General features: G+C 48.7%; 1 protein-coding gene across 1 annotated transcript; it reads left to right on the top strand.

The window, feature by feature from the left end:
• The first annotated feature begins 1,236 nt into the window (after window positions 1-1,236).
• On the top strand, window positions 1,237-9,665 carry CAMK1G (calcium/calmodulin dependent protein kinase IG). The gene is made up of 12 exons (XM_008490566.2): window positions 1,237-1,328; window positions 3,117-3,245; window positions 3,537-3,611; window positions 4,047-4,185; window positions 4,327-4,450; window positions 5,002-5,077; window positions 5,604-5,716; window positions 6,546-6,624; window positions 7,050-7,137; window positions 7,751-8,175; window positions 8,665-8,795; window positions 9,615-9,665. Exons 1-11 carry the CDS (start codon window positions 1,237-1,239, stop codon window positions 8,756-8,758), a joined length of 1,434 nt encoding a protein of 477 aa, XP_008488788.1. The 3' UTR covers window positions 8,759-8,795; window positions 9,615-9,665.
• The last annotated feature ends 879 nt before the right edge of the window (window positions 9,666-10,544 follow it).

Genomic DNA, 10,544 nt, shown 5'->3' with positions numbered 1-10,544 from the left:
TTTGTCTTTCAAAGGCTCAGCTGTGTCTGGAAGGTTTTGCTCTCAGGAAATGCAAATGCTCCAAGGCCAAGGGATGCTCCATGTGTCCAGGGGATGCTCCAGGTGCTGCTGTCAGCACCAAACCTCTGCTGCCCAGCAGCATCTGAAATCCATCTCTTCTGTACCCTGGTAGTGTGGACAAGACATTTTAAAATGTGGGGAGGTTTCTAGTCTCAGGGCTTCTTTTTCACCTTCCAGTGTACTTGCAGTTCTGTAATGTTAGACCTGATTTCTTAGGAGTGTCAAGGTGTTTTTGGGTAACACTCCTCACCTCCCAGCCCTGGTGCAAGCTCCGACTCTGCCATCCTGGGGGTGAGGAGCCCCAAGTGTCCCTCTGCAGTGCCTGGGTCCTCAGAGCTCAGGGACAGCAGGAGGTGGGGACTGGGACCTGACCAAGGCCAAGTCACCCCTGAGCAGCAGCAGAAGCTTCAGATCCAGAGTCCCAGAGCTGGGAGTCCCAGCAGAGCAGGGACCCTGCAGTGACATCCTCTGGCACTGGTGACAGGGGCTTGGCCACCCCTGGGGTGACTCCAGAAAGCTGCACAGAGCCTGGGGCTGCAGGCAGGGAATGTTTGTTCCACATCTGAGCACAGACACCCCACGGGGAAGGGTCCTGGGCAGCTGCCTCCCCCCCAGCCAGCACCCTGCAGAACAAAGCAATGGGAAGGTTGTGACTCAGAGCAAAAGCAATCTGCCAATTAACACGAATTTAAAATGACAGCAGAGCAAACTGTACAAGACAGATCAACAAAATATTTTATATCAATTTCCCTCCCTGCAGTCACAAGCTCTTTATGATTTGAGCTACAAAGCAGCTCAGCTGCAACCCAGCTCCTCCACTGCTTGCACCTAACTTTTAACCCATGAAGTCATGGATGCTTTGGTTAAAGTTAACAACCATTTAGTAGGGCTTTATCCACCAAATAGGAATAAAAATATAAACATTTATCATTGCCAACATGCTCTAAAGGAGCACAGTGAAAACACAGCAGCTCCCACCCAGCACTCAGCACAGTTCTGAGCTGCAAAACAGCAGAACATCTCACACAAAGTCTGACTCCTCTGACCAAGCAAACACCGCTCCCAGCATCCTGAGCCCCTCCAGCTCCCAGGTCACCCTGACCTCCCAGGGAGCTCCTGCCCCATCGCTCCCCTCTCCTCTTCCTCACAGCCTTCCCTGCTTCCACTCTGGAGGAGATGGGTCGCAAGGAAGAGGAGGACAGCGGCTCCTGGAAGAAACAGACGAGCAACATCCGAAAAACTTTCATTTTCATGGAGGCCCTGGGATCGTAAGTACCACAGCTCCTCTCCAGGCAGAGCTTCCCAAGCCCAGGGTAGCAAATCCTCCCCTGGATCCCTCGTGTCAGCAGCCAGCAGCAATCCTGGGGTGAGGGCTGGGTGCTCCATCACCCACGGGTGCTGCAGCTCCTGGTTTGTGTTTGCCAAGTGGCACTGAAGCTGCTGCTGCCCTTCAGCCTCTCTCTGCCCTCTCCTCCTTCCTCCCTAAGCCCACCCAGCACCTTAGGGAAGTTTGGGAATTCTCCCTGCTGAGCTGAGTGCCCTGCTGCAAGGCCAAGCAAGGTCAGGGGATGGCTCTGGGAGAGGTGTTATAATCATAAGTCGTATATTTAGCTCACAAACTCTGAGTCAGTTGAGGGATTAAAGGAGAACAAAGATGTTCAAGTTGTACAATATTTCTCTGTGAGTTACCAGCTCCATTTGCCTCTTCCTGCGAATGAGACAAGAAAACATTTCCAGAGGGGTGGAGGAGGAATTGAATTACCTCCACCAGAGAGTTCTGTCACAGCCAAATTCTCTGTGACTGTAGAACCCAGGAAAAGCTCCCAGAAAACAGCTACTCCAGACCTGGGCGACATTTTAAATTATCAGGTTCCTGGTCAGCCTCAGAAATGAGTTAAATTATGCAGCAGCTTTCTCTAAAGGAATGAGGTTAGAAACAGCTTTGTTCTCTCCTCGCCAACTTGTTGATTCATCATTTTTTAATAAGGGACATAATTATTATAAACTGTTTGGGACAGATATATAGAACAGATGCCCCAGCAGCTGATTTGTAGGTTGTTCATTTCCTACTATTATATTAATAAGAAAATTTAGCATTAGAAATTAGGATTTATTTTTTTTTCCACATGCACAGCTTCACCTAGCCAAAGAATAAAACTGAAGGTGTGGGACATAAAACTACCTGGAAATTAAGAAAGGCAGAGGAGCAAAGTGCTGCAGGGCAGATGGGTTCAGCTCAGCATGCTGGACACCCCAGCAGTTCATTACAGGGGGTTTTCTGCCCTCCTGTGCTGCACCAGCATCCCACCCAAAAGCCTCTCCCTGTCCTCACTCTGCTCTGTGGGCTCAGTGGCAAACTCCATCTGACTGCCATCAATTAATCTGTTGCTGACTTGATGAGGATAATTGAGGACTGAGCTGGCAAAGTACACACTGTCACTATCCCAGGACAGGTGTTCTGCTGCCTGAGACAAACCTTTAACAGGATTGTGAGCTTTAGGCACATCATAAATACCCGCTGGGCTGAACCCTGCTGGGAACACTCACTGTCACTTTGTGACCAAGGTTACTCAGGTATTAGCAGCCCCTGCAGAAAGGAAAACACACTCAGTGCAGAATGAAAACATTAACAGAAATTATCCCATGATTTTGCACTTTAAATATGCAGAAGGTTGGTTGAAACACCTGAACTGCAACAGGAGTAAAACACTTGACTGTCTTTGCAGGCAGAGCTGAGGAACGGGGTTTAATTTCATTGCAGGGATCTTTTTTGTCCTCTACCTCAACACAACTTCACGAGGAACTACTGAAAAATAACCTTTTTGCTGCAGAGGAGATGGTGGTGGGGTTGGGGTTTTTTTTTTGCCTACATAATCTTGCACTGCAGATGCTGAATTTGGGGCTGCTGGAGATGTAATTCCAGCTTTACAATCAGCATGCACTTAGAGTTAAATCACTACCATATTGCTTTTCCTTGGTTTTCCCTCTCTCTCTGTAAACAACTTTCTGGTTCACAGCAGCAACATCTGCTGAAACACCACCTCTCCTCTCCACAGAGGTGCCTTTTCAGAAGTGTTCCTCGTGAAGCACAGAAGCACTGGGAAGCTCTTTGCTCTGAAGTGCATCAAGAAATCTCCTCTCACCAGGGACAGCAGCCTGGAGAATGAAATAGCAGTGCTGAGAAAGTGAGTACAGATCCATGGGGATGTGAAGCAGAACAAAGGCCCTTTCCTGAGACACGTGGCTCTACACAAGGATAGCATAAAGCAACAAGGATTTCTTTTGCAAGAACATATAAATAGTGCTGTGAATTTGTGAAGCTTCTTCTCTCTGCCATTCAAGGGGAGGGAGATCAGCCAGAAAACAGCCCAGTGAGCTTTCACTGGTGATTAAAGCAAGGTGACTCTTGGGTTTTCCAGCTGAGAAGCCACTTTGCCCTTGCCAGGTTTGTTTCTGACCTGAGTTTCTTCTTGCAGGATAAAGCACGAAAACATTGTGACTTTAGAAGATATTTATGAGAGTACAACCCACTACTACCTGGTGATGCAGCTGTGAGTATCAGCAGAGCCATTTCTGGGGGGGTGAGGGGCAAACTCAGGGTGCCAAGGGGTGTCCCAGCACCTGCCCCCCGGGGTCCCACCCGTGCAGAGGCTGCAGCACCAGAGTTGTTCAAAAGCCAGGAGAGAGCTACCTGGAACCTTCCCATTCTGCCTTGGTCCATGCTGGTTTTAGCAGGAAGGTTTTAAACCGAGATGAGGATGACTTTATGCAAATGAATTCATCACAGTTTAGCAGGGCAGAGCCAGAAATATTTCTAATTAAAGCTGTGCCACGCAGGGCTCCCAGAAATGAAAGTGGGCACCGTGGCAGCAGCTCAGTGTGGGCATCAGCTCTGAGCACCCGGCTGCTACAGGATGCTGGTGAATTTAGCTGAAGGGAGCAATCCCAGAGCCCTTTTTTTCTTTTCTGAACTCTCCCTCCCACAGGGTGTCTGGGGGAGAGCTCTTCGACCGGATTTTGGAACGAGGCGTTTACACGGAGAAGGATGCGAGCGTGGTGATCCACCAGGTCCTGACAGCAGTCAAATACCTCCACGAAAATGGAATAGTTCACCGGGACCTGAAGGTGAGACCTGACCCCCAGCAACTGCAGCTCCTCAGGGAGCTGACCTGGCCACAGGCTTTACCTCCTCTGCCCCATGAATTTCTTGGGTTTTTTCTGTTTTTCTCCTGCAAATTCCGACCTCTGACCACTCGGTGTTCACAGCCTGAAAACCTCCTTTACCTTACTCCTGAAGAGAACTCCAAAATCATGATCACAGACTTTGGCTTGTCTAAAATGGAGCAGAATGGGATCATGTCCACTGCCTGTGGGACTCCAGGATACGTTGGTAAGCCAAGGATGCAGAGTGGGCTTGTGTTGGTGGATGGTCTGGAAAAAGGTTGTGCATTGCCTATCAAGGAAGAAAAAAAATACATAATAATGTTAACAGCAACACACTACTCGCAGATGTACTGGGTGGACCACATATGGACTGGATTACAAACCAGTTTAGTCTGCAAAACCTCTGAATGTTTAAAAATGCAAGGAAAAGAAGCATTTTAAGAGCAATATATTTCAGCATTAGTCATGGATTTATCGAAAAAATCACACACACAAAAAAAAATTAACACCATGAGATGTTATTTAATGTCCACCAGGCTGCACTGGCTGGATCAGAGCTTACTGGTTAAAACCTCAGGGCACAGGCAGAAAGTGTCAGTGGTTCTTTCTATCCAGTGGTATAAAAATAGGTATAAAAAGCACAGAGCAATCCAGCTGCGGGCTGGTTCCCTGCACTGGCACCACAGAGGTCACAGTTGCACAAGAGACTATTCCTTTTCCCAGCATCAGCTAATTCATCATTGCTTAGAATTTTCATTTGGTTTTGCTGTTCTGCAGCCCCTGAAGTGCTCGCCCAGAAACCATACAGCAAGGCTGTAGACTGCTGGTCCATTGGAGTCATCACCTACATCCTGTGAGTAGGAGCAGACAGACCCCAGCGTTTTGTCCCTGCCTTTCCCCACTCCGTGGCTCCACACACCTTGCAGCAGTGCAAGCAGAGGTGATGCCAAGCCCTGTTCTGCTGCAGGAGCACAGCAGGATTGTTTCCTTCCTTTGCACTGATTCACCAGGCTGTAGAGATGACAGGGATGTGGGGAATCAAGTGCTGGAGTGGAGATGAAAGGAATCCCATTTTCTCTATTATGTGCCTCATCCTTTGCTTTGTTTCTTTTCAGTTGCCTACAAACACCATTCCCTCTCCCCTCAGTACTTTTTGTTTCATTGCCTCCCACACCATACAACCATGTACCAGCTGTGGCTTTGTCCTTTCACTGCTGCAGTTAAGTTTTTTAACTCTTTTTCTGCAGCTTTACCAATGCAGAGGGGCAGATGGGTGGGCAGAGCACCCACCTCCTCCATCCCTCACCCACCCCTCTTGCCCACCCACAGCTGGCTGGGCTGGTGGGCAGAGATGCTGAAGGATTCCTGCTCTCTTCCAGGCTCTGTGGGTATCCTCCTTTCTATGAAGAGACTGAATCCAAACTCTTTGAGAAGATTAAGGAAGGCTACTATGAGTTTGAGTCTCCATTCTGGGACGATATCTCTGAGTCAGGTAAAACTCCAGAGCTGGGCAGGGATGGGGAGGATGAAGCCTTCAACAGAGGCACTGACACAGCAGCCAAAAAAACCCAAACCTGGGCTCTGCTTCCAGAGGGGTCCCAGCCCCCAGCAGAGCTGCACGGGCAGAGCTTTTGGGGTGCTTTGCTCCAGTTTGCAATGCAGCATCCCCAGCTGAAGCCTCTGTTAATAGAACTCTGATTTATCCAAATGATTAGTGAGCTCAGAGCCAGCTTAGGTTTCCCTTGGAAACAGAGGAACTCCAGAGTTTTTCACCCTGTTTTTTCTGGTTGTTCTTTTTTTTTTCTTATTTCTTTTCCTTCCCCCTTTGCTCTCCTTCCCATACTTCACATTTCCTTACAGCAACACCCCAAGCTGTCAGCCTCCCCTGCACCCTTCCACCAGACCAACCTGTCTGTGGAGCTCACCTGCACAGAGTTCACTGAAGCCAGCATCTTGGCAGCATTTTTGAGCATACATACAAACAAAACTAGCAGGAGGTTAGGTTTGTTAGGACCTGATAACCTGATCTTTTCAGGGCAGTGTATCATCTGCTCAGCTTGCTCTTTCTGATGGTTTTTAAAACATTTTTTTTTTTTTTTTTTGCTGAATAATTCAATTCCACATAATCTAAGTGTGAAGTCTGGTACATCCCAATTAGCATTTTTTCAGCTGGAGTCCTTCAGTGCAAACATCTCCCTCTGGCTAGTGATGAGGTGGTACCAACACCCCCTCCCAGGCCTTATCCACCAGAAGTTAGGATCATAACTTGGAACAAGGAGGCAATAACCTCTTCTCTCTGCTTCTCCTCCTCTCCCAAACAGCCAAGGATTTCATCAGACATTTGCTGGAGAAAAACCCAACCACGAGGTTCACCTGTGAAGAAGCCTTGAGGCACCCATGGTGAGAGGAGGGGACCTGGCTGGGGCTGGTGGCCACGGGCATTTGCCAGCCCCTGCCTGTCCCTCCCCGTGCTCAGGGGGAGCTGAACACAGGGGCATCTCCCCAGCCCCTGTGATTAACATCACCATCTGCCTCTGGGTCACCCTGGGGATTTCTTTTTTTGTACGCAAAGAAAGAAAATGATGAATAATTAAAGATGCAATTTGTGCGTATTTGCCTCCATAAACAGAGGCAAAGAAGAAATCCCACCCTGAGCTTCTCCCGGGCTCTGAAGTGTGTGTTTGTGTTACATTTTGTTGCTGTTTATCCTTTGGGTTTAATTATTGCTGATTGAACGTACAAAGCACTCAGTTGCCTGCAGAATGTGGAATGCCTCACGAATGCCATCTGCCTACGAGCCCATTTTCTTCTCTCCCCATCTGCAGGATTAATGGCAATACAGCCCTTCACCGTGACATATACCCATCTGTCAGTGCTCAGATTCAGAAAAACTTTGCAAAGAGCAAATGGAGGGTAAGTTGTTTGCCAGGGGGAGCCCAGTGACAAATGGCAAAAAAAAATTGCTGCCACCCAGCACCACACGAAGCTTTGGCTGCTTGGGGAAGCACCCGAGAGCTGGGACCCACTGAAAGCTGCTTGGGAATCCCAGCCAGTCCCTGGCTGTGGCCTTTTTGGACCAATAAACTGGGTAGATTTACCATGAACCTGGCACTAAAGCAGCCTTGCCAAGAAAGTAAAGGGGAGGCAGGAAGGGTGATTGCCTTTGTACTGAGGGAGTGAAACCCACACTCCGCCAGCAGATCTTCTGGGGAGCTTAATCCATCTTTTCCTCCTTTCATCCTTGAAGTTAAATTGGTATTCCACGATATATCAAGAGTTTTAGTAAGAATCTGCAGCTGTTCCCCCTGATTTCCTCACGGAGAAGTTGTTGCAATCTCCAAGGTCCCAGAACTTGCACTCAAACCTGATGTCCATGCCCAGAAGAATCAGGTCCCCCCTTTTTTGCCCACACTGTGGATGCTCCCCTGCTGCCCATCCCCCAGGGACAGCCCCTTCCTCCTGCTGTGCCCCCCCAGCTGGGCATCCCTGGGGACTCACCCTGAGCTCTTTTTCTCTTTTTTCTCAGCAAGCATTCAACGCCGCAGCCGTCGTGCACCACATGAGGAAGCTCCACATGAATGGTCAGGCAGCAGCTGAAAGCTCCCTCTCCATCACACAAGACTCAGAGGCCTCCAGACCCAGCACACCCGTGGTGGCCACCTGGCCAACCCCACCAGACGAGGACAAGGATGTGTCACTCCCTCAGGAACCCACCCAAGGCTGTCCAAACCCTCCCACTCAGGAGCAGGACATAGAAATGGGAGAGGAGAAGCTGCAAAGCCCCTCAGAGAAGGGGGCACTGCCCGTGGGCAGCAGCCTGGGCCTGCCAGACAACCTGAACACACCAACCAGAACTTCTTGTGGCTGCAACCCAGCCTGCGTGGGGCACGAGAAAACCAAGGTGTCCTTCTGCTCCGAGACAGTGCTGCTGAAAAAGTCTGCAAAATCCCAGTAGGTATCTGAGCCATCAGCCATAATTGCCAACCAGCTGTATGGGGATGACCACCTCTGGTAGGGGTTGCCTGGCAGTCACCTTGCCAGCCCCAGGTGGCAAAAAGGGAGGAATAAGGAGAGCAGCAAAAGTTTTTCCTGGCTGGGTAGCAGTGCCCAGCCAAGTGTCCCCTGTGCCTGCAGGAGCATCAGGTGCTGCCCCATGCCCAGGCTGCAGGGCTCAGCTGCCACTGACTGCAGCACATTTGCTTCCCCAAAACTGGAGTTGCCCATGGCCAAAGGTGCTGATGCCAAGGGCTCAGCTGGTGCTGAGTGAGTGCTGGACCCTGCTTGTGCTGCAGTGATGACTGGAACCAGCTCTGCTTCCCGCAGTTGATGTCCCTTCTATTAAAAACATAACTTCAGCCCACCTGCAGAATGATTCTAAATATCACTATTTCTCTTTTTTTTTTTCTCTCTCTCTCTTCTGATTCTTCCATTTCCAAGCAGTCATTTCAAATCAGAAGTTCTTGTTCCAATGAAAAGCAGTAAACACTCTTCTCACTGTGGCTCTGGGCAAACTGGAGTTTGTTTGGTGATGTGATGAGGAAGCAGCCAGTGGGCTGCCCACATCACCAGTGGTAAGTGCTCAGCAATCCACTCACTGGCTGCCTCTAGTTAATCCCATTATAGCATGAAAAAGGGAAAGGCACAAATAGCAAAGTGATTGTACATTAAATTAATTGACTCACAGCTTTTTTGCAACAGAAAAAGCAAGAGAAAGGGAGCCAAGCAGTGCCTGTCATCAAACTCAGTGATTGTATTCAAAGTTGCTCACTGGGAATCATAGTGAAACAAAACAGCTTCATCAGATGGGATTAGGGCTCTTCAGCTGGGTTTCAGCTGTGACCAGCAGCAAGGAGCTGACAAAAGGCTGCTTGTCCATGGCCAAGAACAGGACATCCCTGCAGCCTGAAGGGCCATTCCCTTTCCCAGATCCAGTGGAAGGGCTTAGGATGCTTTGTTACCAGAGAGCAGAACACAATCATGAAAGTTTCATCCTGTTTCACCATAGCTTGGCTGAATTCTGGACAGGGTAACTTGTTATAATGTGCATCACATTGTGTATGAGCAGTAAGGACTATTTCCCTTAGATCCTGCAGTGGTTCCTCAAAGGGGAGCACATGTCAGCACAGCTCTTCACAAAAGCCCCATCCTATCACCTTTTGTGGCACTCTCCACTGAGGAGATCATATCAAGACTGTACTACACAGAGGATTTATAGAAATGAGATCTTCCAGGCTCCTCAACAGTCCATTCCAATGATCAGCCATGTAATAACCCTTCACAAACAGGGCAGACAAAGGGATCTAAGCTGCCCCCCTGCCACTGCTTAGTAACAGAGACCATTCTGAAGGCAGCAGCCTGGTGAAACAACTGAAATTCTCTCTCTTTTGCAGACACAGAAGGGCTGTTTTACTCTTTTCTGCACTTCAAAGCCAGACATCAACAGTGCATGCAAGAAAGGGGCTGTGTCCCACCAGGAGCCAGCGGGCAGCAGCATCTCAGAGCAGCAACCAGCTGGGGCTGAGCAGCATCTTCATCCCAGGAATCCAGCAGTGCAGTGACCTCAGGGGGATTCTGGAGCATTAAAGCTGGGAGAAGGCACTTAGCAAGGCAAAGTCTGAGGCTACTGCTGACATATTCAGTGTATATTGCCCATCACTCAGTGCTACAGGCTTGTTTTCTGTATTGTTTAGTTGTCTGAGGCATAAAACCAAATGCACTGCACAACGTAAATCCTGTGAACCAAAGCCACGCAGAGGTTTACTCAGTGACAGCTCTGTTGTTTTTACAGTCTGCATCCTATCCTCTCCTTGGGTTTCTCTTTGTTCCAGGCTTTGGAATGCTGAAGTTCAGCATCAGCCAGCTGCCCAGTTCTCACTTCAGCTACAAAAGGAGCTCCTAGCAACCTCCATATGTCTGATGATAATCACAGCAAGGTCTAAGTTCCCTGCTTCCAGGTCTGTAATTGCACAAAAAATACTTGCTTAATAAAGATGGGGTTTGGTTTGTAAAGTGTCTGATGGTTATTCATAGAAATCTGATGTGGAAATGGGCTATTAAGTCTCTTCTGAAGCATCCCCTGTGCACCCTCAGACCTGCTCCCTCTGGCATTTTTCTGGCAGAGTCACACAGCAAATAAACAGATTGTGGCACAAAGTCAAACAGCACATTTGACTTCACCTTTGAGTAGGAGATCGAATTTCTCTGATTTGTCTAAATACTGGTACAGAAGATAAAATTCTCCATTTCTGTGATCTGGTTCTTTGAAGAAAGATCTAAGAGGGAAGTACTGAAGCCACAGCAAGTTCTAAGGATTAACTGCA

This window comes from Calypte anna, chromosome 26 (genome assembly GCF_003957555.1).
Source record: "Calypte anna isolate BGI_N300 chromosome 26, bCalAnn1_v1.p, whole genome shotgun sequence".
Taxonomy (NCBI): domain Eukaryota; kingdom Metazoa; phylum Chordata; class Aves; order Apodiformes; family Trochilidae; genus Calypte; species Calypte anna.
This window is presented reverse-complemented; position numbering and strand designations above follow the sequence as displayed.